The 27,340-nt window shown below is 44.3% G+C and overlaps 1 protein-coding gene across 11 annotated transcripts in view; it reads left to right on the plus strand.

Annotated features, from left to right (window-relative positions):
* The first annotated feature begins 61 nt into the window (after nt 1-61).
* WDR20 (WD repeat domain 20) overlaps nt 62-27,340 on the plus strand; it is a 66,535-nt gene continuing 39,256 nt past the window's right edge. For 4 of the 11 annotated variants that reach the window (XM_069559539.1, XM_069559544.1, XM_069559533.1 and 1 more), the window contains exon 1: nt 110-400. In XM_069559539.1, coding sequence (XP_069415640.1) covers nt 152-400 — 249 coding nt within the window. In that variant the 5' untranslated portion in view covers nt 110-151. Of the gene's footprint in view, nt 401-24,488; nt 24,562-27,340 lie in introns of those variants that run through there. The other 7 variants (XM_069559534.1, XM_069559541.1, XM_069559542.1 and 4 more) reach the window with 5 other exon arrangements.

Genomic DNA, 27,340 nt, shown 5'->3' on the forward strand with positions numbered 1-27,340 from the left:
GGCCTCCGCGGGGCCGGCTCGCGGGTGGGAGGGGCCAGAAGGAAGGGGCGGGGGCGTGGGGGGAGGGAGGGAAGAGCGAGAGCCCCGGGACGGCGCCTGCGCAGTGGGCGTGATCCGGGCACTTAGGGCAGGATGAACGCTGCTTTCCAAGATGGCGACGGAGGGAGGAGGGAAGGAGATGAACGAGATTAAGACCCAATTCACCACCCGGGAAGGTCTGTACAAGCTGCTGCCGCACTCGGAGTACAGCCGGCCCAACCGGGTGCCCTTCAACTCGCAGGGCTCTAACCCTGTCCGCGTCTCCTTCGTAAACCTCAACGACCAGTCTGGCAACGGCGACCGCCTCTGCTTCAATGTGGGCCGGGAGCTCTACTTCTATATCTACAAGGGGGTCCGCAAGGTACCGACCGGGGCGCCAGCGGGACTTGGCCCCGGCGTGGGCAGAGGCCGGGGGCAGGGCGGTGACAGCGGGGGGCCGGGGTGGCCGCCGCTCTCACTTTGGAGTGGGCCGGTAACTCCACCGGAGTGCTCCTGAGGAAGGGGGGATTCGGGAGGAGGAGGGCGGCGGGGGCGGTGGCGAGGGGCCGCGGGGTGCGGGGCTCGGCCCGGGAGGCCCCCGGGAACGTGTGGGGCCGGCTGCCGCCCCTCCGGCAGGGTCTGTCAGGTTTTGACACGGCCGGGGAGCCGGGCCTGCGAGTCCCCGGAAGAGGTGGGGTGGCCGTCTGGTCGCGGCTCGGGCCGCCTCGCCTCCCGGGGAGGGTTGCGAGTCCGGCTCTGAGTGAGAGACCAGGGGCGGCTGGGCGCAGATCTGTAAGGCGGAACCCGGCCGGGAGGCGGAGGACTCGGTCAGAAATGGACCGGCTCGGCACCAAGGGCCGCCTCACCTGCTGCCGCACCGCCACTCACTAGGAGCCTCTTCGGCTGTTAACACTTGGCCGTTTCCAAAAAAAAGAAAAATCATCCGAGGGAGGCCGGCTGTCACTTGTCTCCGCGGAGGGAACCTTCCTCCTGAGAGATTGTTAAGGTAGGGCTCATCTTGTCCCTTACAGTATGGAAAGGGCTGAGGACCACACTTGGGAGTGGAGGAGATGTTTTCAGTGAACTGAGCTGGTTCCTAGGGATGCTGTATGAGCGTGCCCAGATCCATCCTCGTCCAACAAGTCAGACTGTATGTGCCTAGCAAGGGAGGGTATGCCTTAAAAGCTGCTTCACAAGAACCATTATTCTGGGCGGGCGATTTTAACAGTAATTCTCGAAAGCATGTAATCATCCTCTTAAAGTATCTCTTTGAAAGAAGCAACTTATTAGAACTTTTCTTTCATTGGCTACATAACTGTGTTCTCATTGAGAACTGCTTACTTTCGAGATACGCCGTCTGGGAGTTGACTCTTGGAAAAATGAGGAAATTAATGCCCCTGCCGTCCCCGCCAGCACCTGGGCGTGGGAAAAGGTGTTAACAGATTAATTTATAAATGGTCAGTTAGTGTGAAAATAAATTGTATGTATTGATGGGTGAACGTTTCCCCGGATATACTGTATCCAGAAGCAGTGGGTTTTGCTTGGTTACAAGATCTAGGAATGTGGCAGTGGTATCTCGGTGGAGCAGGTTGTCTCATTTGTTCCAGGTGAGCCTGCCTGTTAGTGTTTGCGCTAAGTGTACTTCTGTGTTTGAGGTATCCTGTTATAAATTACTGGAGGTAAATCGCTTGACTTTGTTCTCTTGTAGAATTGGAGAAGTCTGAAGTAGTTAGTAGTCTAGGAGTTGAAGTTTTTAGTCCTGCCCTCATCTTTGTCACTGACTTGTTGGGTGACCTTTGACGAGTTACTTAACTTCCATCTGCAGCTCTTTAAAAGAGAGTATTTCAGTACAGCTGTTGTGATTTTTAGTATTATGACTATAATGAACTTTAAAGGCCTGAAACATTCAGTAGGTGTAAAATACAGTTCAAATAAGTGTCAAGAGCATCTGTCAAACAGGAGCGTTTATCTTAACATTGATGCAGTGACTGAAAGGATCAGCTTTTTCTCTGAAAATAAGTTTAGAATTTTAAGTTATTAAATTGATTTACAAAAAATTTTTTAAGTGCCTAAAAGCTAAATATATTAAGTTACTAGTGTAGACATTACCTTAAAAAAATTTTTTTTCTTTTAAAGTATACTATTTCTGAAGCATTCTAGTGGCAAGCTGTATCTGTACCTGGTAGCTCTGGTTTGCATCATAAAAATAGGTCTCTTGCCTGGAAGTATCATAATGGTGCCTACTTTTAGTCCTACTCAATGAAGGATGAATTAGGAGATCTTTTCAAAACTACACAAAAAATTATTTTAAACAAGACAAATCTTAAACATATAAATTTGCCTTCAGCTGTGTAATTTACTTGAGCACATTAACTTTTCTGTAAAATTTCATTTTCATGTGGTAATATCTTGTAGATACATTTGCATTATATGTTGGACATTTAAGCTCTTTTCTGGCCACTGTAATTTTTTTTAAAAAGCATGTCCATGAATGAGTTTGCATTTATTTTTATTTCTGAGTATAAGTGATTGTTTTTATGACTCTGTTTCTGATTTTAAAATATGGCAGATTCTTTTCCTTAATTAAAAACCTTAATTAAAGGTGGATTAAACCTTAATTTAAAAACTTCAAATTTTACTTTTTGGGGTTAGGAGTTATAAATCTGTTTTTGACATTTCGTTGTTTTGACTCTTTAAAAATTTTTTCTTTGGGGCATATAAAGTTTTACAACAGTTAATCAGATCATTTACATAATTTAGAAGATTTAAATTGGATGAATACATTCAACTTAAATCTGACTGGATCTTTTATGTTATTAAAGTATAGTTGGTTTATAGTATAATATTAGTTTCAGGTGTAAGGTGTAGTGATTCAGTATTTTTACAGATGATGCTCCATTAAAAGTATAAGATAATGGCTGTAATTCCCTGTGCCATACAGTATATTCTTGTTTCCTGTTTATTTTATGCATCGTTTGTATCTCTCATCCTGTACCCATAACTCGCTCCTTCCACCTTCCCTCTTCCCTTTGGTAACTGCTAGTTTGTTTTATCTGTGAGTCTGTTTATGTTTTACATAGATGTTTGTTTGTATTATTTTTTAGATTCCACATATAATATGTGATGTCATACAACATTTGTCTCTTTCTGACTTACGTCAACAAGTGTAATATTCCCTAGGTCCATGCACACTGCTGCAAAACCGGGTCTTTTAAAAACCTTAAATTGTGAACTCTGTACTGTCATTCCTGAAAGCAGGGGTGGAGTCCTGGAGAGAGAGAGTAGATGAGGAGGTAGTCAAAGACCTAAGCTGAGGAGTGTGATCTTGGCCTCTTGAAAACACAGGTCAGTTGCTAGAGCTGAAAGGGACCTTCAGTTTATGGAGTCTCACCCCTTTGGAGAAAGCCAAGGCTAGAGAGGATGTGCAAACTGTGAATCAGTTTTTTTTCTTGAGGTAAAGAATTCATGACAAAGAAGCACAACTGAATCTAAGCAGCTGTCTCAGTGAGAAGAGACCAATCTAGCTTTTTGGTTTTCAGAATTTACCCCAGCATTTTGCCCTGTGTAAGCTTATTGAATCTTGCAATCCTGTTAGGTAAATGAAGCGTCATTTCTTTTTGGAACCAAAGTTCCGAGTAGGGTTTCTTGTGTGAAAACATCTAGTTTTATAAATTTATTTTGTTGAACTAAAAATAATATGGACACTGATTTAATACTGAGGGTAAACTCATTGTTTCAGCAAAGATTTAAGCGACTACTATGATAATAATTCTACTCGGCACGGTAATGTGGGATACCCAAAGACAAGTGAGACCCTACCCTTCTCTCCAAGAATTTTCAGCTACTAGCTTTCTTTATGGCATTCTTTGGTTTCTTTTTTTAAAAAAGAGGTTTTAGGATACAGATGCCAAGGTACTGGGCTTGTTGTACCAACTCTGATTTTATGGAGATCTGTTTTAGCATAAATGAGAATGCCACCACTCAGATCCCTACTTAAGCATCACTTCTCAGCATATCCTTCTTTGAATTCCCAGTCTAGATCAGTTTTCCCCATCATATGTTTTTATAGCATCCTATACTTTGTCTTTCTAGAACTTTTCTCAATTTGTAATTCTCTATCTCTTCTAGAAACAAAGCTCTCTTAGAATAGGATGTCTTTCTGTTTTCTCTGTCGTCCTACATGAAGTAGACCCCTGCAGTTAAATTTGTTGAGTGAATGACTGGGAAAAGTGTCCATGTCCATCTATGTCCTACTTTAAAAAGATCTTTAGTGACTTCCCTAGTAGTCAAGTGGTTAAGAATATGCCTGGCAATGCAGGGGCCCTGGGTTCAATCCCTGGTCCAGGAACTAAGATCCCACATGAACTGGAGCAACTTAGCCTTCGTGCCACAACTAGAGAGAAGCCCATGCACAGCAACAGAGGATCCTGCGTGTGGCAGCTAAGACCTGATGCAGCCGCATACAGTAGTTTAAAGAAAGATCTTTAGGTGCTGGAAGATGTATTCAGTTTCAGGCCCCAAATTACCAGGTATCTGTAGTAGCTCATATCTTTTAAAAGACATTTTTATTTTATTTTTTTCAATTTAAAAAAAAACAAAACTTTTTTTTTTTTTTTTTTTGCTGGACTAGACAGCTTACAGATTCTTAGTTTCCTGATCAGGGATTGAACTCAGGTTTCCGGCAGTGAAAGAGCCGAGTCCTAACCACTGGACTGCCCAGGGATTCCCAAAAGACATTTTATTTTATTAAAAGCTGAAAGTACTTTTTCATATTTCTTTTTATTTATTGTTTATTTGGCTGCACCGGTTTTAGTTGCAACAGACTGGGTCTTCCATCTTCACCGTGGCGTGTCGCAACCTGTGAGCTCTCAGTTGCAGCCCGTGGGATCTAGTTCCCTGATGAGGGATCACATCTCGGACCCCCTACATTGAGAGCTACCAGTCTTAGCCACTGGGCCACCAAGGAAGTCCCCTCAAGAGATGTAAATGTAAATTATTGTTAGTTGGTAACAAATTTATCTCTCTCTAACTGGGAAATTATGTAGCAAGAGTAAAGTGGTGGAAAGCGGCCAAATGGTGTAGGTTACTTTTGATTTGCTTCTGTCAAACCATGTTACCTACCAGACCTATGTGCTGTCAGACAACTTTTCAAATTTTTAACAAATATTTTATTGAAGCATAATTGATTTGCAGTGTTGTATTAGTTTCTGGTCGGAGAAGCCAACGGCACCCCACTCCAGTACTCTTGCCTGGAAAATCCCATGGACAGAGGAGCCTGGTGGGCTGCAGTCCATGGAATCACTAAGAGTTGGACACGACTGAGCGACTTCACTTTCACTTTTCCCTTTCATCCATTGGAGAAGGAAATGGCAACCCACTCCAGTGTTCTTGCCTGGGGAATCCCAGGGACAGGGGAGCCTGATGGGCTGCCGTCTGTGGGGTCGCACAGGGTCAGACACGACTGAAGCGACTCAGCAGCATTAGTTTCTGGTATACAGCAAAGTGATTCAGTTATACATTTATGTCTATATACTTTTTCATATCCTTTTCCATTATGGCTTATTATAGGCTATTGAATCTAGTTCTCTGTGGAGGACCTTGTTTATCCTAATTTATGCCTTCCCAACCCCCCTGTAAAATATTGGTTTGTTTATGGTTGCTCTGGGCCTCTGTTGCTGTGCACAGACTTTCTCTAATTGCTTTAAGCAAGGCTGCTTTCTAGCTGTGGTGCTCTGGCTTCTCCTCCTCCTCTTTTCGCAGAGCGCGGGCTTTAGTACTTGCGGCTTGGAGGCTTACAGTGTGGGGGCAATCTTCCCAGACCAGGGATGAACCCACATCTCTGCCCTGCATTGGCAGGCAGATTCTTAACCACTGGGCCACCAAGGAAGTCCTCCTCCTTTTAAATGGAATCAAATAAGTTTTTAAAGCTACACACAGAACTACTTAATATTCAAAGCAAAGAGCCTTTACATTTTGCCCGCCATCTTAAGATTCTGGGCCATAGATGTACTGTCCAGAGGTTGAAACAATTCCTACAAGAGATGAAAAAGTAGAATTAGATGGTGTCCAAGGCCTTTTCAGTAAAGAATCTGCCTGCAGTTCAGGAGGCCAGGGTTCGATCCTTGGTTCGGGAAGATCCCCTGGAGAAGGAAATGGCAACCCACTCCAGTATTCTTGCCTGGAGGATTCTGTGGACAGAGGAGCCTGGCGGGCTGCAGTCCATGGGGTCACAAAGAGTCGGACTAAGCGACTAACACACATACAAGGCCTTTTCAGTTCTTAAGATTGTATGATTCTGTGCTCAATGAGTTTTGAATGAAAATTTGTCTTTGTATTAGGGAAATGTCTTCCTCACTTGGATTCATTGCCTACTTTTTGAATGAGAATTGGGAGGAGTGGGATGTGTAGTGAAAGCAGGTTGAACATACAGTGATCCTGGGTCTTTATTGCTGGAAAAAGCTTGGGTACTCACCATGCTGAGATGAAGCTGGGGTCAGAAGGTCAGTTAATAATAATCGCCAAAATGTTTTTTGAGATGGAGTTATCCAGGAGAGTTATGGGTTGACTTGAGAGACAGTGAGTGTTCCGTATAGGAAATAGCAAAGTCTCTTTGTCAAAGACTGCAGGACCGCCTGCTGGTGACCGGGGCTTCAGTGTGGGAGGGTGGACTACATGCCTGTCACAGCTTTTTATCCACAGACTAGTGTTAGATACTGTGGCTTCCCTGATGGCTCAGACGGTAAAGTGGCTGCCTGCAATGTGGGGGAGACAGGTTCGATTCCTGAGTTTTAGATACTAGATTGCTCTAAAGAAGGTCATGTTCACACCCTTCTCCCCATTTGTATTTTCACACCATTCTGCTCCCCATTTATTATTTAGAAGAGGCTTAGAAGTTCAGAATTTTTTTATATCAAATTCACTTTGAGAAATGTTATACTTCATTTAGTAGGGCACGTATGGAATTGGATGGAAATCTTTTTTTTTCCCCATTAAGGGCCACTTAATGACTTCCGAAGTATTCATATAAAGATTAATTTATTTGATTGTAGAATCATCTATACTGAGGGGAAAGCATGTTAGTTTGTCGCCTAAAGCAGGCTTGAGAAACTTGCGCATGATACCTTGGTTCCCTTGGCCTTGAAGAGGAGGATGGTGCTGGTACTTGGAGAGGCTCATGGGTGGATGTGAGCTGTGGGACGACGCTCCCAGAGCGTGTCAGTGAGAGCCGGGAGCTAGGGTGAGTGTCATCCTTTCAGCAGGTATTTTTGGGCACACCTCTCAGATACGTGGTGCTAGGTCTGTTTCTGTTGTCGTTCGGTCGCTAGGTCACATCAGCTCTTCGAGACCCCATGGACTGCAGCATGCCAGTCTCCCCTGTCCTCCACTCTCTCCAAGAGTTTGTTCAAACACATGTCCATCGAGTCAGTGCTGGGTGTAGACAAAGTCTATGCCCTCAAGAAACTTACATCACCTTTGTGTATTATCATTGAGTTAATCATCTAGTAACTTTAAGTGTTTATTGTACTCTGGTAAAAACTTGAGCAAGAATCAAAATGTAGTGGATTTTGTCGCTGACTGGCTTGGCTATAGGTCTAAAGAACCGAAGTAAATGTAAAGATTTTCATAGTCTGGTATTGTCTGAGAGACCATTTTAATTTATATCTCAGCTAGGTTAGTTTGTGCAGAAATATGAAATGTGGTCCTATTTGTTATTTAGGAGTAGACATCAAAAATAGAAATAACTTTATTTGGTAGATATTCTCAATTTTAATTTTCAGTGCATTTAAAATTGAGAGTATCAGTGACAGATTATCCTCTGAACATTTGACATCTGTTTTTCATAATAGAGTTCAAGATATGTCTTGTTTTGAAAAATAAAAATCCTCATTCATCAAGCGTTTTTTGCTGAATTGCTATATACAAGTTACTACTATCTCTTGTGGGTGACGTGAAGGTAAATTAAGAAACTTGCTATCTGTACGGAGCTGGTATTTTTTCTTGATGATTGCTTGGCACACGGCGTGAGCAGTACACGAATCCGGTGGAATTTGGGGCGAGGGTGAAGTGGAGGAGTGTTTCTTAGCCTAGTGGAAGAATTCTGAGTTGGATTTCAAATAGATGATTTGTCCTGAAATGTTGTGTACAGATCACATTTTTGTGAATTCCAAAAAATAAAAAAAGTTTTTAGCCTTATATTTCTAATTTCAGAAATGCTTTGTCTTCATTTCTGATTGACCCTTAGCTGGCAGTTACTCTTACTTTTTCTATCCCTTTCCACTCACTTATTATGCTCAGACGGTAAAGTGTCTGCCTACCATGCCAAAGACCCAGGTTTGATCCCTGGGTCAGGAAGATCCCCTGGAGAAGGAAATGGCAATCCACTCCAGTGTTCTTGCCTGGAAAATCCCATGGACTGAGGAGCCTGGTAGGCTACAGTCCATGGGGTCACAAAGAGTCGGACACGACTGAGCGACTTCACCATCACCATAGTTGGCTTATAGTACTTTGTTTCAGATATTCAGCAAAATGGATGTGTTACGCATGTATCCACTGTTTTTTAGATTCTTTTCCCAGATAGGCCATCACAGAGTATTGAGTAGAGTTCCCTGTGCTATATAAGAGGTCTCTAATTAGCTGTATATTTGGTAGTGTGTATATGTCAGTCGCAGTCTCCTAGTTTATCCTGCCCCCCAGTCTTACCTTTCAGCATTTTTACCAACTTCACTGCTTCTCTGACAATTGGTAGTTTGTAAACTGACTAATGTCGGTTCTGTTTTGTAGTATGGAATTTTAAACAGTAGGGTAGATTGTATTAATACTAAAAACAAGTCAAATCAGCCTGTGCTACATTAAAAAAATCATATTGTTCTGCTTTGTCTTTTATTTAGTATAGTTGCTTTGCAATGTAGTCAGTCTCTTTGCTTCCCATCTTAATTCTTTGCCTGTGCTGGGCCTCTGCTGCTCTCTCTTCCTGCCGTGAGCAGGGGCTGTTCTTCTGTGCAGTGCTCAGGCGTCTGGTTGCAGCGGCCTCTCTTCTTGCAGAGCTCAGGCTCAGCTGTGGTGCACGGGTGTAGTTGCTCCGCGGTGTGTGGAATCTTCCGGGATCAGGGAGCCAACCAGTGTCCTCGGCGTTGGCAGGCGGGTTCTTGTCCACTGGGCCACCAGAGAAGTCTTGTGCCACATTTAATCTTGTTTTGTAGCAGTAGGAAAATGTACTTGGAACTGTAGGTTTTTATGAGAAAGAAGCAAGAACCGTTCATGAGGAAGGAATTTTTAAGGTTTTTATATTTTTAAATTAAGAATGGGAATATTTTTCACATATTTTCAAGTAGCCACATTGTAGTTTATCCCTGTGACATTAAGCTGTTTTTCCGTCAGTTGGTTCATAGCCAGGCTCACCGTTGCAGGGGGTGGGGTGGGGTAGGGTGGGGTGTGTGTGTGTGTATGTATGTGTGTTCCTGCTACAACAAAACTGGTCCAGGTGCTCATTCTCTAATTTTTGTTTCAGAGGCTCTGTCTTATCTTAATGTTTCATTTAATAAATGTTTGAGTGGTTTTGGGGGCTTTCTTGGTGGGTCCAGTGGTTAAGACTCCGAGTTTGCACTGCAGAGGATGTGGGTTTGATCTCTGGTTGGGAAACAAAGATTCCACATGCTGCATGGTGCTGTCAAAAAAAATTTTTTTTGAGTGGTTTTATGTGAGAAGCAGTATACTTGACTCTGGGAACTCAAAGACGTGTGAGTTGATCCCTGAACCCAGGAGGATTATCATCCAACCAAGGAGACAAGATATTCACACTCTTTCAAGATTCCAGTGCCTGCTCTCCATTGTTGTTGAGACTGAACCTCTGTGGTCAGGGAGCTCACAGTCCAGTAGGATGATAAATGGCTTGTTCATTCATCTAACATGTATCGGACCTGTAAGCCCAAAGACAAATAAGACATGGTCCCTGGCCCAACATGGCCGTAACTAGGTGATGTGATTGATGAACGGATAGTGGCGAGATGCATGGTGTCTGCTGTTCTAGACAGTGTTCACTTACAGGCGCTTTTCTCTTTTACAGCTACAGTGTGAGGCCTGCAGGGTCTTAGTTCCCTGGCCAGGGATTGAACCCCAGGCCCTTGGCACTGAGGACACAGAGTCCTAACGCCTGGGCTGCCGGGGAACTCCCTGGGGCTTCTTAATCTGCTTAGAATTTAGCAGGTGTGTCAACCTAGATGGGAAGGAATGTTTTACATCTTTATTTCTAACTGAACTTGTAACTGAGTTTTACTGTGTTCTTCAGTTATGGACATGGGCAACAAATCACACAGTGACAGACCTGTGACTTTATCGCCAGTGAAAATCACAGGTGTTTGCATATCGCATATACTCATCACTTCTTGGCAATCACAGCAGTTAGTGGACCTGCTACTAGAACCCGTTATTCAGTGTGAAATAAACCTTAAAAATCCTAAGTTTGTTTACTATAGTGTTACCGTGTTAATATAACCAATTTGCCTGCTTTTGAGTCTTCGTTGCGCCGCGCAGGCTCTTTGCTGCCGCACGTGGACTTCGCCCTGGTGGTGGCGTGTGGGCTTCTCGTTGCAGTGGCTTCTCTTGTGGAGCGTGGGGTTTAGAGCTCGTGGGCTTGGGAGTTGTGGCTCACGGGCTTAGTTGCCATGGGGCGTCTGGGATCTTAGTTCCCAGATCAAGGGTTGAATCCATGTCTCCTGTGTCACAGGCAGATTCTTAACCCCTGGACCACCAGGGAAGTCCCTCCTTTATACTCTTCTGTATTAAAAACGTTACTATGAGGAGTCCATGGTACAGAAAGTTTTAAGCATCCTGATCAGATAATCTTGGCTTGCCGCCTTTAGAGTATTGTGTGTGATTAAATGTGAGGAGGTAGCTGGTGTCTTCTCTCGGGTGACACCTCGCTCCGTGAAGCGGTCTGTGTGGCGCCTCTGGCGGGTGGTGTTTGCTCAGCTGCTGAGTCCAGGAGCCTGTGTCGGCGGGTCTGTGTGCTGCGTTTCCTCGTCCTCGTGGTTCTCGGCCCTCGCTGCCCTAGATGGAGGGAGAGGCGCAGCACTGCCCCACGAGGTGGGCTGCGTTTCTGTTGGATCCTGGAGCAGATGGTTACAGTGTGATATTTCCTTGTCTCAAGTGCAGTGGGAACTTAGGTCTTAACAGGTTACATTTGAACTGAATTCGGATGGGTGGGCGGGCAGAAGATGGAGAGGATTCTGAACGAGGGACCTGGGAGCCCAGTGCCTAAGGATGTGGCATTTGATGGCTCCTCCTGAAAGTGCTGAGCAGCTCCTGAGGGTTGAAGCTTGTGCAGGTCTTGGGAGGACAGGATTATCTTCCTTAGTGAGTGACAGTTTAAATGTTGGATATATCCTAGCTTCTAGAACTTTCAGTATGATTTTTTGAAAGTTGTTGTTTTTTTAATTTTACTGTATTTTCATTCTTTTGATACTGCCTCTGCAGGAATGATTAGTCCTGTTTTAGTTAGTCCTTACAGTTCCTGGAGTGTTATCCTCTTCCAGGACTCACGCCATCAGATTGTGTCACGCAGCCCTCATTGGACTCTCCCCACTTTGCTTCACTTCTCAGTGACTCTAACTCCTGCCACCCTGCTGCTCTCTCCAGCACACTCCTTTCTTAAACGCTGTGACTAATAGTTCTGACCCCCTTTGCCCACACACTCTGTCCTAGCCCTGAGTAAATCCAGTTCTGCAGCAGTCGTGTTGTTATTCCCGCCATCCTGAAAAAGGAAGGGAGAACCCTTTCTGGGCCCCACCCACTCCCTGCAGGTTCTTTGTTTGGGGCAGCTTGTTGTTGTTCAGTCGCTCAGTCCTGTCCAACTCTTTGTGACCCCATGGATGGCAGCATGCCAGGCTTCCCTGTCCTTCAGTATCTCCCAGAGTTTGCTCAGATGCATGTCCATTGAGTCAGTGGTGGCATCCAACCACTTTATCATCTGTTGTCCCCTTCCCCTCCTGCCTTCAGTCTTTCCCAGCATCAGGGTCTTTTCCAGTGACTCAGCTCTTCATGTCAGGTGGCCAGAGAATTGGAGCTTCAGCTTCAGCATCAGTCCTTCTGGTGAATATTCAGGCTTGATTTCCTTTAGGATTGACTGGTTTGATCTCCTAGCAGTCCAAGGGACTCAAGAGTCTTCTCCAACACCACAGTTAAAAAGCATCAGTTCTTCAGCACTCAGCGTTCACTACGGTCCAGCTCTCACATCTGTACATGACTACTGGTAAACCATGGCTTGGACTATACTGATCTTTGTCGACAAAGTAGTGTCTCTGCTTTTAATACACTGTCTAGGTTTGTCATAGCTTTTCTTCCAAGGAGCAAGCGTCTTTTAATTTCATGGCTGCAGTAGTTTTGGAGCCCAAGAAAATAAAGTCTGTCACTGTTTCCATTGTTTTCCCAGCTATTTGCCATGAAGTGATGGGATCGGATACCATGATTTTAGTTTTTTGAATGTTGAGCTTTAAGCCAGCTTTTTCACTCTCCTCTTTCATCTTCATCAAGAGGCTCTTTAGTTCCTTTTCAGTCTCTGCAATAAGGGTGGTGTCATCATATCTGAGGTTATTGGTATTTCTTCCGGCAATCTTGATTCCAGCTTGTGCTTCATCCAGCCCAGCATTTCGCATGATGTACTCTGCATAGAAGTTAAATAAGCAAGGTGACAATATGCAGCCTTGACATACTCCTTTCTCAGTTTTGAACCAGTCTTGTTCCATGTCCTATTCTAACTGTTGTTTCTTGACCTGTCTACAGGTTTCTCAGGTGGCAGAGATAAGGTGTCTGATATTCCTATCTCTTAAGGATTTTCTAGAGTTTGTTGTGGTCCATACTGTCAAAGGCTGTAGCGTAGTCAATGAACCAGAAGTAGATGCTTTTCTGTAACTCTTGCTTCTTCTATGAGTAAATGGATGTTGGCAATTTGATCTCTGGTTCTTCTCCCTTTTCTAAATCCAGCTTGAATATCTAGACATTCTCGGTTCAGGTACTGTTGAAGCCTAGCTTGGAGAATTTTGAACATTACTTCGCTAGCATGTGAGATGAATACAATTGTATGGTAGTTTGAACATTCTTTGGCATTGCCTTCTCTGGGATTGAAATGAAAACTGACCTTTTCTAGTCTGATGGCTACTGCTGAGTTTTCCAAATTTCCTGACATATTGAGTGCAGCACTTTCACAGCATCATCTTTTAGGATTTGAAATAGCTCAGCTGGAATTCCATCACCTCCACTATCTTTGTTCGCAGTGATGCTTCCTAAGGTCCACTTAACATCGCTCTCCAGGATATCTGGCTCTAGGTGAGTGATCACAGCATCGTGGTTATCTGGGTCATTAAGATCATTTTTGTATAGTTCTTCTGTGTATTCTTGCCACCTCTTCTTAATATCTTCTGCTTCTGTTAGGTCCATACCGTTTCTGCCCTTTATTGAGCCCATCTTTGCATGAAACGTTCCCTTGGTGTCTGATTTTCTTGACAAGATCTCAGCCCAATTTCTCAGCTACTTTTTGGGCTTCCCTGGTGGCTCAGATGGTAAAGAATTTGCCTGCAATGTGGGAGACCTGAGTTCAGTCCGTGGGTTGGGAAGATCCTTTGGAAGGAGGGCATGGCAACCCACTCCAGTATTCTTGCCTGGAGAATCCTGGTGGACAGAGGAGCCTGATGGGCTACAGTCCATGGGGTCACATAGAGACTGAGCGACTAAGCCCAGCTTACTGGAAGGCTCCTCTAGTCGTCTGGACCCTTCAAAGTGTGGTTCGCAGACCAGCACCATCAGTGTTGTCACCTGGGAGCTTGTTGGGCTTCAGAATTGTGTCCCACTCCAGACTTAACCGAGTCAAACTCTGCCTTTCACAGGAGTCCCTAGGTGACTCAAGGGCTTTCCTCCTGACTCAGTTGGTAGAGAATTCACCTTCAGTGCAAGAGATGCAAGTTTGATCCCTGGGTCAGGAAAATCCCCTGGAGAAGGAAATTGCAACCCACTCCAGTATTCTTGCCTGGAAAATTCCATGGACACCAGCGTCTACGGGCTACAGTCCACGGGGTCACAAGAGTTGGACACGACTGAGCAACTGAACCACCGGGTGATTCGTGTGCTCGCTAAAGGTGGAGAGGTGGTGGTTGGCACAGCTTTCTCCAAGTCTTCCACTATCTCGTCACACTTAATCCAGTCAAATTATTGTATCGTCCCGCCCTCTGTTGTAAGTGTCCGATTCACTGGGATTTTTTTTTTTTTAGTTAATTTACTATGTTGTGCAACTATTACTATAATCCACTTTCAGTACCTCAGAGATTGTTTTAAATTTTAATTTTGTGTAAGTTTCATTTGGAGCTTCCCAGGTGGTGCAGTGGTAAAGAATCTGCCTGCTGATGCAGGAGACTCAGGTTTGATCCCTGGATCAGGAAGATCCCCTGGAGTAAGAAATGGCAACCCATTCCAGTATTCTTGCCTGGAACATTCCATGGACGGAGGAGCCTGGCGGGCGCAGTTCATATGGGGTTGCAAAGAGTTGGGCACGACTGAGCACACACATAGTTAGTCGCAGAGTTTCAGTTATGCTGCTGCTGTTGCTGCTGTGGCTGCTGCTGAGTCACTTCAGTCGTGTCCGACCCTGTGCAACCCCATAGACTGCAGCCCACCAGGCTCCTCTGTCCGTGGGATTTTCCAGGCAAGAGTACTGGAGTGGGGTGCCATGTCCTTCTCCCTCAGTTATGCTAGGTGAGTAAATTCTGAGGCCTGCTGCACAGTGCAGTGACTGTAGTTAGCAGTACAGTATTGTGTGCGTCAGAATTTGTTAAGAGGGTAGATCTCATATTAAGTGTTCTTACCGAAAAAAACAAAAATGAAGTGACGCAAGGAAGTGTTGAGATGTGCTAGGTGTGTCCGTTACCTTGATTGTGGCGTGGTGGTATGGGTTCCTGCATGCGTCCATGCAGGAAACCCTGGTTCAGTTCCTGGGTCAGGAAGATGGATCCACGGGAGGACATTCTTGGGCTTCCCTGGTGGCTCCGCTGGTAAAGAGTCTGCCTGCCATGCAGGAGGCCTGGGTTCGATCCCTGGGTTGGGAAGATCCCCTGGAGAAGGCTACCCAAGCTCATCAAACTGTAAATGTTTAACACGTGCAGTTCTTTGTATGTCAATTATACCTTTATAAAGCTGTCAGAAATAGATTTATTTTTACATTTTAATTATTATTAGTAAAGCATTTACTGCCTCTAATATCAAAACTATAAAACATGATTATGTTCAGAGAACTCTAGCTTCCAATTCTTTCTGACCCCTTAACTCCATTCCCTTCCTCTCCCTATAATCATTTTATTCGTTTCTGACCCATCCTTCTGTTATAATAAGAATAAGATGACATTCGAGCAGAGGTCTGAAGGAATTGAGGGAACCTACTGTGTATGGTATTTTGCATCTTTGCTTTTTGCTTAACGATACATACTGGAGATCTTTCCGTATTAGTAAATCGAGAGCTTCACTCTTTCTCGTCATTGCTTTATACTCCATACTGTGGGTGTACCCTGATTTATTTAACCAGATGACTCTCGACTCTTCATGGTTTTAAGTTACAGATAAGGCTGCAGTGAACAACTTTGCATGTGCATTAATTTGCAGGGAGGCAGGTGTGTTTGTAGTATTTCCAGAAGAGATGCTTCTGAGTCAGAGGGTAAACCTGGACATGTTTTTAATGAATGTGCATGTTTTCCATAGGTGTCGTCAAGCCTCCATAGGGAGGGCCTGTACTGATTTATACTGTAGCACAGCCTCACCAGCAGTGTTTTCCCAGACTTCTGCATTTGATATGATAGGTGAGAAATTAGTATGTTTTCTCTCTCCTTGTAGCAAGTGAGGTTGAACATCTTTCTGTATATTTAGGGTGAAATAGATTTCCTATTCTGTGAACTGTTTCATATCCCTTACCCATTTCTCTTTTGGGTTTTTGAACATCTTGTTTTTTCTAAAAGGGGAGTTCCTTATACATTAAGGAGGTTAGTCCTTTGTCTATGATAATAAATTAACAGGTTTTTTTTTTTCTTTTCAGTTTGTCATCTGTCTTGTAACTTTGCTTAAGGATGTGTTTATTTGTTTTTGCAATAAAGAATTTTTGTGTTTTTGCAGTTAAGTTTATGAATCTGTAAACTTCCTTTCATAATTTTAAGCCGCAGTTTTATTATTTAGGTGTTAACCAGTTGCTATTCTCCAAAGTTTAAATAAGAGGGAAAGTTTACATTTTAAATTTTAGGTTTAGTAAGACTATGCTGGAAGCAAGAGATGAACATCAGAGTGTGTTGTACAAGAAACTGATTATCTATAGATAATGATTCACCAGTGATTTTAGGGTTTAGCATACCTTGGATATATTATAATGTTAGGTATGTTTTGTTTTGCAAGTAACAGGAAGCCAAACTCATGTTTAAACTTTAAAGGGGGATGTATTGGCTTATGATACTGAAAATTCCAGAGATAAGGTGGATTTCAGGTGTGGATTGATTGGGGCACCAGCTCCGTTGTGCTGAGCGTCTGTGTATTTTGCTTTCTACTGTGTGTCATCCTGGCTTTGGTGGCAGAATAGTGATAGGGGTTCTAGGCTTCAGATTTCTGTCCCGCGTGGCCCACAGTGAGAGCCAGTATCCAGGATGAGAATAAACGATTTTAAGCGCTTTCTCAGAATAAGGATAATTGTTTCATAGAAGCCCCCAGCAAACCTCCTTTGACTCCTTGCCCCAAACTGGGTTACCAGCTCATTCTTGAGGCCAAGAAAATAAGCGGTGTTCAATTGGGAGTCCTGACTGACTCACGACTTTCTTAAGGGGATTGGATTATATGATACCTTGATTGCTCTGGAGCTGCAGTATGAGTAGATCCCAGACAGGAGAATAGGTCTGTAGATAGATAAAGGGTGGGCAACCAAGAGATGCAGGCCACACTGAAGCCAGGTGACCCAGATGTAGTAGACACAGCTCTTCGCTCTGGAGAAGAGCCCACAGTGGGATGAGTCAGTAAAGCAAGGAGCACAGCACACTGCAGCTGTGCGCTGAGCGCGGCCTGGGCTGCGCCGTATTTCTGCGCGCTCTAGAGACCTCTGTTTCCCTTGCTCTCCCTTTTCACAGTGTTGGAGATTTTTGTATGAATCTTTGTCTCTTCCACCAAATGGTGAATCTTGAGGGCAAAAACCATCTTCTTCATCTCATATCTGTTGCAGTGCCTGTAACTGTTGTTCAGCCAGTCGCTCGTGTTTAGATCCTCTCACTTTCTGTCATTAGGGTGGTGTCATCTGCATATCTGAGGTCATTGGTATTTCTCCTGGAAATCTTGATTCCAGCTTGTGCTTTATCCAGCTTGGCATTTCTCATGATGTATTCTGCATATAAGTTAAATAAGCAGGGTGACAATATATAGCCTTGACGTACTCCTTTCCCAATTTTGGACCAGTCAGTTGTTCCATGTGTGGTTCTAACTGTTGCTTCTTGTCCTGCCTATAGCTTTCTCAGGAGGCAGATAAGGTGATCTGGTAGTCCCATCTCTTTAAGAATTTTCCATGGTTTGTTGTGATCCACACAAAGGCTTTAGCATAGTCAATTAAGTAGATGTTTTTCTGGAAGCCTATACATGGTAGGCACATTGTGTTCAATTTTAAATGAATGAGTTGGTTGAAATTGCCCTCTGCTAAGGACTTACGGGAGTAAATTCAGTAATCTCTCAAAATCCCTGTCACAAGACAGGCCTGGGCCGTGTTTGCTGCCAGAGCTCACAGAGGTAGGCCTGCCAACCCCATTTGCATTGGTTGAGAGGCTCTTAGAAATCAGTCACAGCCTCGGATCTTGTGCTGCTAGAGTTCTTCCAGGCTAACCCAGGAGGCAGTTGTCTGGTGTCTTGATTGCCTGGAGCTTGTTTTGTTCGGAAGCAACCACTTCCTTGTCCTGGTGTCTTGGAGAAGTGCTCACACTCTCCCTTCCAGTCCCTTATGCCCCATTTAATTCTAGGAATTACACAACTCCTTACATTTTTTTTCCCCCTTCTGGATTTTGGAATAGGTAGGTGTACGGGTAGCTAGCAAAACTGAGGGTAATATTAGCTCAGCTATTAAAAAATAATGGGGGTTGTTCTTGGGGCTTTCCTTGGTGTGGCTGCAGTTTGCAATCCGGGAGATCTCAGGGTGCGGCGTAGGTTGAGCTGGAAAGGCTCCGTCAAGTCCCTGCACAGCAGGCTCTGGATTAGGCCTCCGTCCAGTTGCCATCCCTCCTGGCATCCCTCTGGAGTCTCTGCCCTTGGACTCAGGCCACCCTTCTCTGTCTTCCTCGTGGCCACGAGCTGCCTGCCTTGCTGTCTGCTCATTGAACGCCTTGGTGCCTGCCTTGCAGCCTCCATTTCCACTCCAGTTCTGGCCACCATCCCGGGCGGTTTCCTGTCACCTATCAGGCACCATGGTGCCTCGGTATCTTGCCTTACGTGTCCACCTCTGGCACTCCCTTCCAAAGTGACACTGAGTCTTGTCATCAGCTGAAACAGCTTTAGCTCCAGAAGCACTAATCCAGATGGAAACAGCTGTCCTTCTGCCCCAGTGTGACCTTGGCTCCCACTTCTTTGCTTTCTCCAGCGTATAGGTTACTCAGCGGCACACTGCCAAAACCGGTGCACGCCATGCAGCCCAAAACTTTGTTGACCTCTCAACAGCAGTGGACACGGTTGATTGTCTTCTCTTCATTGAAGCCCTCCTTGTCTTGCGTGACACTGCTAACCGTGACTCTTTCTCTTTCTCTGGACTGTGTCTGTCTGGCCCCGCTGCTTCACCTTTGTCTGCCCCTTCTGTTCTTCCTAGTCTCTAACTGGGCTTCCCTGTGGCTCGGTCCTGCTCTTTTCCTTTTCTTACTCCCATGGTATGGACTACAGATACTTCTCTGTATTGTTTGTTCCTAAAATTGTTTCTGCCTTTTCTCACCACCTGCCAAAGGAAAAAGTATTTATTGCAACAAGTTAATCCAGTGGGTATTCCCCAGGGAGCAGAATCTGTTTGTTAAGGCAGTTAAACAGATGGGGGCTTTCCTTGGTGTGGCCTGCGCTGCAGCAAAGCCGGGTCTCTGTCCCTGTCCCCTCTGGAGCCTCTGTGGTGGTGGCTTCTGCCAGTTGCTCCTCCTGCTCTGCTGCCGTCAGCTTCCCAGGCCGTCTGTCAGCCGTGGTGGACTGTGGGTGGACTGTGGCCCCTCTGCAGAGCGGGGGCTGCCCTGGAGTTGCTGGGCTACCTGTGCTCCCGCCATTCGTGGGCAGTCCCTGGCCGCAGTCAGCAGTTGGAGCTGCACCACCCGTTCATATTTTACCTTTTTTCTTGAACAAACTTGTAAGAGTTTGTCAAGTTTTGTTTCACAGAATCGGGTATTTCTTTGCTTTCTGGTTTTTGTGGTTTTTTTTTTTGCTTTCTGTTTTTTATTAATAAGATCTATCTTTATCTCCTTTGTTTTCTTTGTACTTTCTCGAGATTTCTGGCTTGAAAACATAGGTTATTAGCCTTGCTTTTTAGTGATGTGCTCAAACTGTAGAATTCCCTCCTAAGCGTTACTTTGTTGCCCATGCGTTACGTATGTGGTGACACCATCGCCATCCCTGCCACCCACAGACTGCAGCCCGCCAGGCTCCTCTGTTCATGGGATTCTCCAGGCAAGGATCCTGGAGTGGTTGCCGTGCCCTCTTCATCACTGTCATTAAGATCTAAGTATTTTGTTATTTCCATTTTTATTTCCTCTTTAACCCTGAATTTCTAAACAGGCATTTTAAAGTTTCTATTCATGGTGTTTAGTTTTGCTATTAATTAACTTATTCTCATGATATCGTCATAGAATATATATATATATATATATATATATATTTAATATCAGTTACTTGAAAGGTAATGATCTTTTTTCCTTGTAACCTAGTTAAAATGTTTCATGTATTTTTAAAAGATTGTGTATCTTCTATTTGTTAGGCTCAGGGTGACACATCTCTGTATGTGTGTTTGATAAAGGTTTTAATGCTGTTCACATTGCCCATATCTTTACAGTTATTATGACTGCTTTATTTATCAATTTTTGATAGATGTGCGTTAAACATCTCACTGTGATATTCTGTTTCCAGGATTGGAAATTCTGTTTCCAAAATTCTGTTTTGAGGGTTGGAAAATCAGTTATTTTTGTTAATATTGGCACGGAATGTTTTCCTATCCCTTATTTTCATCTTTTTTATGTAGATTTGTTTTTGATGTTTTGGTCCTTTGAAATCTTTCTTGTTTCATCGTTATCTGTGACGCTTTCTTCTCTTTCTCTCTTCCTCTCTCCACCTACTTTGTCAGGAATTTCTGTTGGTTTTATCTCCAAAACAGGTCTTGAGTACATCTGCTCTTGTTTTTACCGCCTTCACTCATCTCACCCGGGCACGTGCAGCCTTCTGACTGGTCTTTTCTGTGGCGGGGCTGCCTCGCCAGGGCTCGCGGGGTCATAGTTCTGACCTGCACCCTGCAGTGCATTCGAGGTGTCCTAACCACCGGCCCTGGGCGGCCCCTGGCTGGGCTTTTGCTTTGCTCTTGCTCCCCTCATTTATTCTCTGTGCAGTAGCCTGAGTGATCTTTAAAAATGTAAATCTGATTGTTGCTCCCAGCCTTAAAATATTTCAGTGTTAAAATGTGTCCACTGGTTCTTGTTGCTTTTAGCATGAAGAACAAAATTATTAACATGGCCCCCTGGGCCCTGCGTGAGCCAGCTCTAGCTTACCTCATCACCCTCTGTCCCCTTGGCTGTATCTGTCTGACTCACTGGCATGCCTTTTAATTCTTTGGACCAGCTTTACCTTCTTGCCACAGATTCTTCCTGTATGCCAGCTCCCTTTGCACGGAATGCTTCCACTCCCTGCCCCTTCACCTGTTTACTTCCTCCTCCTCGAACCTTACCTCACATGTCCTTTTCTTCCAGGCCTCTTACCCTCACAGCTGACGAGGCCAGGCCTCCTGTTATCCCCTACCAGGCCTTTCATCTTTCTAGCACGTCACGATCATTCAAAGGAAAACTGATTTTGAAATTTAATGTGCCTCTTCTTCCCGCCACGTAAACTAGATTGTGAACTCAGCAGGGCTGACTTCATCTAATTCATTCTTAAACCCCCGTGTCTCAGTGCCTTTGATGCGGTAAAGGCAGTCTACAAATACTTAAATGATTGGATAAATGTGTAAATGACTTGTGTGTATTGACAGTGGGTAGATTATGGTAAGCGTGTTGTCTTGGATGTAGTTGGCACTTGGTTAAATACTCTGCTCTTTCTCATCATGTTTTGTGAGATGTATTTAAAGAACAGCAAGCTGTACCCATCTCACTCTAACTTAGTACTGTCTCTTCCCCCTTCGTCCACACGCACCTTACCTGACCACTGGCAACGGGTAAAGGCAGGAAAACAATTGAGAATCCTGTTCAGGGTAAAGGGTTTTGTTTTAGATTTATTTTCTTTCCTTATTTTGGCTGTGCTGGTTCTTCGTCGCCTGCAGGCTCTCCTCTGGCTGCGGTGAGTGGAGTCCTCCCTCCGGGCATCTCTCGTGGAGCGTGGGCTCCAGGCGCATGGCCTCAGTAGCTGTGGCGCGTGGCTTTGGTTGCTCCGTGGCGTGTGGGACCTTCCCGGACCAGGGGTTGAGCCCCTGTTCCCTGCACTGGCAGGCGGACCACTGGACCACAGGGAAATCTCCAGAAGGTTTTCTTAGAAGGAAAGTCTGCTGATGATTCAAATTACTAATGAGTTTGTCCTGTAGGAGTTTTTCCTTCATTGGCAGCAGTAAAAAGGAAAGATTTTTTTCTCCCTTTAAAGTTAAAAGTAAGATATGTTTATGGTAGAAAATTTGAAAATATCAAGGAAGAAAAAAAGCCCTTATCCCACCTGTTAATATTTTGGTGTTTTTCCTCCCAGTCCTTTTTTAGGTGCTCAGTTATATATTTTAAGCATAATTGAGGTCCCTAGTACCTAATATTGTGCCTGGCGCAGTGTAAATGCCCATTAAGTATTTAGAGAGTGTACCCAGGTGTGTGTTCTGTTTGGTATGTGGCTACGAATTGCTTCTTGTTGATGGTATTTATAACCCATTTTAGAGTGTTGAGCTTTGTGTGAGTGTGAGACTTTTTAAAAAAACGATCCTATTAAGATCATGGTGAACAGTTGCTTGGGCTAATACTTTGGAGTCACCTGTGACTTCTTTCTCTTAGTCTACTTCCAGCTCTTCAGTAGTCTGTTGGCTCTGCCTTAAATTAATATCCAGAACCTGATCACTCCCCATCTCCACGACTACCTTCCTAATTTCAGGAAACAACGTCTCTCATTTGGATCGTTCCCAGTGGGCTCCCTGCGTCTACCCTTGCCCCTAACAGTCTCTTCTCCCAGTGGCAGCAGAGCAGGCTTTTTAAACAGTATCGGTCAGAACACATTTCTCCTCTGTTTAAAATGTCTAATGCTTTTCCATATCACTTAGAATAAGACCTTCATTCTTCATTGCGATCTGGCACCTCCTCCCTCCCCCCATACCCATGAGGTTTTCCGCCACTCTCTCTATCACCCCCCCTCCATTCTGCGCCTTGAATAGGACCCTTTCCACCCTCCGAGCCATTGTGCGTGCTGTTCCTCCTGAGAGGAATCCTTTGAGTTCCTTCTGCCCGCCTCAGGCAGCCACCGGGCTGGCTCCCTCACTTCTTCACATCTCTGCCCACTTGTCTTCTGTCAGAGAAGCTTTCTGTTACCTCTCCCCAGAAGGGCTCTGTAATCACCCTTCCCCTCAGTCCCACCTCTCCCCTTTCCCGACTGGGTTTTCTTCATAGCCTTTTCCACTCTGTGATACTTGTTTTGAGTAGTTGCTTACTGGCGGTGTCCCTCCTGAGTCCACGGGAGGAGGGCTTTATTCTCTCTTTGCTGAGACTCGGTGCCTAAAGCAGTGCTTGGCGCACGTGGAACTCAGCAGTAACTGCATTGTGAAAGGAGTTTATTTTCTCAGGTAACTTAGTGAGAAAATCTTCATTGAGAACATAGGTACTTCATTTAGGAATAGGAACATTTAGAACATCACCCCAGTGCTATTTACAGTTGCCAGGACATGGAAGCAACCTAAATGTTCATCGACAGATGAGTGGATAGAGATGTGATGTATATATTCATACGCATATACAATGGAACAGTACCCAGCCATAAAAAAAAGAATGAAGTAATGCCATTTGCAGCAACATGGAAGTACCTAGAAATTGTCATACTAAGTGAAATAAGTCAAAAAGAAAAAGATATCATGTGATATCGCTGATGTATTTACAAAACAGAAACATACTCACAGACTTAGAAAACACAGTTGTGGTTGCCAAAGGGTAGAGGTGCGGTGGGTGATAAATCAGGAGTGTGGGATTAACATACACACACCGTGTGCTTAGTCACTCAGGCCTGGCTGACTCAGGCCCTCTGCCCGTGGAATTTCCCAGGCAAGAACACTAGAGTGGGTTGCCATTCTCTTCTGCAGGGGGTCTTCCTGACCCAGGGATCAAAGCCGGGTCTCCTGCATTGCAAACAGATTCTTTACCATCTGAGCCGCCAGGGAACACCACTGTGTGTGAAATAATCAGCAGGGACCTGTGTAGCACAGGAAGCTCTGCTGTTTTATAGTAAGTAGTCCAGATGGAAAAGAGCCTGAGAAAGAATAGGGGGGGAGTGTGTGTGTGTGTGTGTGTGTGTGTGTGTGTGTAAACTGAATCATTTTGCTATACCCCTGAAATTAACATTGTAAATCAATGTGTGTGTGTGTGTGTGTGTGTAAACTGAATCATTTTGCTATACCCCTGAAATTAACATTGTAAATCAATTATACTCCAGTATAAAGTAAAAATAAAAACCATAGACATTATGACATCTCATAGGCATATTTTATCTTTTATATAGGTAATGCGTGCACATGACTCAAAGCACACGTGGCACGCAGTGAAAGGTCTCTCATACCCTGTCCCCTAGCCACCTTGTCCCCAGTCTCAAAAGTAACCAGTGTTAAGTTCATGTGTATATTTCCAGAGACAGCCTGTGGTTCTACATGTAAAATCACAGGCATATTCCTGCCTCCTTAAAAGAAAGATGTGACTTTTAGCATCTGTGCTGTTTGGTACCTTCTTTCTGGTTTGTTTGCTTTATACAATGTATTTTGGAGATTTTTCCTTGTAGGCATGTAAAGCTCTTTATTTGTGAACAGCTGCGCAGCATCCCGCTGTATGGCTGTATTGTAGCTCCTTCTTTGATGAACACTGAAGTTGTCTCCAGCCTTTAGCTGCTGCCAACTATGCTGCAATAAATATCGATAACCTTGTATATATATCATTTGCCATGTTGCTAGTATTTGAGGAATAAATTCCTGTGAGTGGAATTGCTGGATCACAGAATGAGTGTGTGTGCTTTTTATGGACACAGCTTATCTTCCACAGGTTATACCAGTTTCTCCCTCTGGCATAGTGTGCTGTTACTTGATCGTTGCCAGTTTGACAGGTGAAAAGTGATGTAAGTGTCATCATATATTTAAGTCATTTGTATTTTCTGTGAGTTGTCCATGTCCTGTGCCCATTTTTCTACTAGGATTTTGGTCTTTCTTTTGTTAAAAATTGACTTGTAGAAGCTTTCTTTTATGTAAAATTGGCCTTTAATTTGTGATCTCAGTTGCAAACATTTGGTTCCATTGGCCAGTTGTTTTCTGATTTTGATCATGATGGTTTTTCCTAGGTAGAAATTTTATCTTTTATAGGAAAACATCATCTTTTCTTTTCTGGTATGGGTTTGGGGTCGTACCTAGCTCTTATAATTTTAATTTTTAAAAGCATCATGATGTCTTCTTATACTTCTGAGGTTTCATTATTTATGTTTGCTGTCTCTGGTACTGCTCAAGTTTTTTCTGGAATAAGATGTGAGACGGAGTTTCAACCCCTTTTATTTATTTTAAAATCTTAGAATTTTTAGAATTTCTTAACATCTTACTTGAGAAATTATCTGTCAGCAGTTTTCTGCTGAACTCTGAATGGATCATGTTGACCTGTGTAATTTTTCGTTATAAACTGTAGTTATCATTATTATTATTTATTTATTTATTTTTTGGCCATACCACGCAACTTGGTTCCCTTACCAGGGATTGAACTCGGGCCCTCAGCCGTGAAAGCGCGGAGTCCTAACTGCTGGACCTCCAGGGAATTTCCAGGTTGTAGTTATCTTTGTCTTACCAATGTGGACCTAAAATAATGATTGAGATTCAGTCTGTTGGTGAGCATTGTTTTGAGATACATTTTGTAGAATTTTCAATTGGTAAGTAAAGATTATGATTAGTAATAATAGATGTAATGATAGCTAATTAATATTATGTACTACACCTAAGGAACATGTTTAGTAAATGACTTAAAACTAAAGAAATAAGAGATTTTATCCCCTCATTTGAGTGAATCATGTTTGAGATCTCTTCACTGCCTTGATTAATGCCTGGCTCTGCCAAGTTAATAAATAAGAGTTTACTGGGGCTTGATTCTTGTATCTCATAGACTTCCATTATGGACCGTCATCGTGCAGAATGACAGTCGTGAAGATCCTGGCTGTAGTGCCAGAGGAGGCTTTGGGATTACCTGCACGGGCTCAGTGATGGTCTTCACACTTTCGCTCTCTTCTATTTGCATGCTGCTTAGCCTGGACTGTTGTTGAATCTCTGCGGGCAGGTGGCATTTTCACCATGTGGTTAGCGTTCTCAAAGTTTGTAATGGCTCGCTTTACTAAACTGTCAAAAAATCCAAGCTAGGCCTAGTAAAAAAGTTAGCCTGCCCACGGCCTCTTTAAACTCTTTCTGTTGGTTCTCACAATGAGATACGTAACTGGCCAAGCTGGTCCCTTGTCGCCCTGCACCCTTGCTTGATCTGTCGCTGTCTCCATCTTTGCTCAGGTGCCCTCCACACCTTTCTGCTCAGCCATGCCATTGCCTAAATGTTTGACTTCTCACATTCTCCAAAACTGCTGGGTTCCTGTTCCCTCCCTCCTCCCTTATATAGAGGTTCTCCTGGATTTGGTCCTCAAACAGCAGCAGCAGCTCCTCAGAACTAGTGAAAATGTAGGTTTCCAAGCCCGCATCTTGACCAGCTGAAACAGGAACTCCAGGGGTGTGGCCCAGCATGATGTTTAGCTCACTGGGTTTTATCTGCCTGCCCTTCTGTCCAGGAGTTCTCCAGGCCAGGATGCTGAAGTGGGTAGCCATTCCCTCCTCCAGGGGATCTTCCCAACCTAGGTCTGCTGCGTGGCAGGCGGATTCTTGACCATCTGAGCCACCAGGGAAGCCCCTGATACTCATGTGCTGAAGTTTGAGAACCACTGCTTTACGGGATCTAATTCAGAGCTCTCCTCACAGTAAGCAGTCCCTAAAAGCTCACTGGCCATTTAATTTGTGGATTATGTTAATAGCCACTGATTAATGTGTTTGTCATCACAGTTACCATTTAATGAACATCTACTCAGTGCTGGGCACTAAACGAGGTGCTTTCATACACATTGTCTCATTCTCACAACACTTCGCACAGTGGGGAGTGGTGTTTCCCACTTGGTGTATAGATGAGGATGGGGAGGCTCGGAGGAATCAGTAGCTTGCCAGGGTGGCGCATGGCTTTGAGAGGCAGTGGGAGGCCTCAGTGGGCCCATCAGATGCTACGCCGATCCCAGGGTCCTTGCTGGCGCGTGACACTGCCTTTCGGATGCACCTTGTTCCCAGAGAGTACCTGCGAGCCTGTGGCTGTCCTGCGGTCATGGAGCAAGTGGCTGGAGTGCCCACCTTTCTGGACCTCCCCCTCATATTCTTAACCCCATCTGCCAAGCGACAACCTTCCAGCTTTTTTTTTTTTTTTAAGGTAGAAACAGACTGTTTTCTTAATACTCATTTACTTACAGTATATCAGAAAATTGGGAGGTAAAGGAGACCGAGATCATAGTCCAGCCTCTACACGTTTGCATATCTAGCCGTTACATTATGTGTGCTGTTTTTCTCTCAAAAATCAACATGTATTTTTGTTGCAGTATAAACTGGTATATGCCACAACTCTGGCCCCTGCGCTTATGTTATTTTTACAACTTTAAAAAATCAAAAATTTTAATTGGTCAGAAAAAGTATTTTTGCTGGCTTTGCCTCAGTCCAGCTGTGCTAGGAAAGTGACGTGAACAAGTGTTAGATTGCACGCTGCCGTAACCGGGGGGACAGCTGCTGTCTCGGGGGAGGGCGTGTTGTTTAGGTCTTCTTCGCTCCCCCTTCCCTCTTAGACCGCAG

Source organism: Ovis canadensis, chromosome 18 (assembly GCF_042477335.2).
Source record: "Ovis canadensis isolate MfBH-ARS-UI-01 breed Bighorn chromosome 18, ARS-UI_OviCan_v2, whole genome shotgun sequence".
Taxonomy (NCBI): Eukaryota; Metazoa; Chordata; class Mammalia; order Artiodactyla; family Bovidae; genus Ovis; species Ovis canadensis.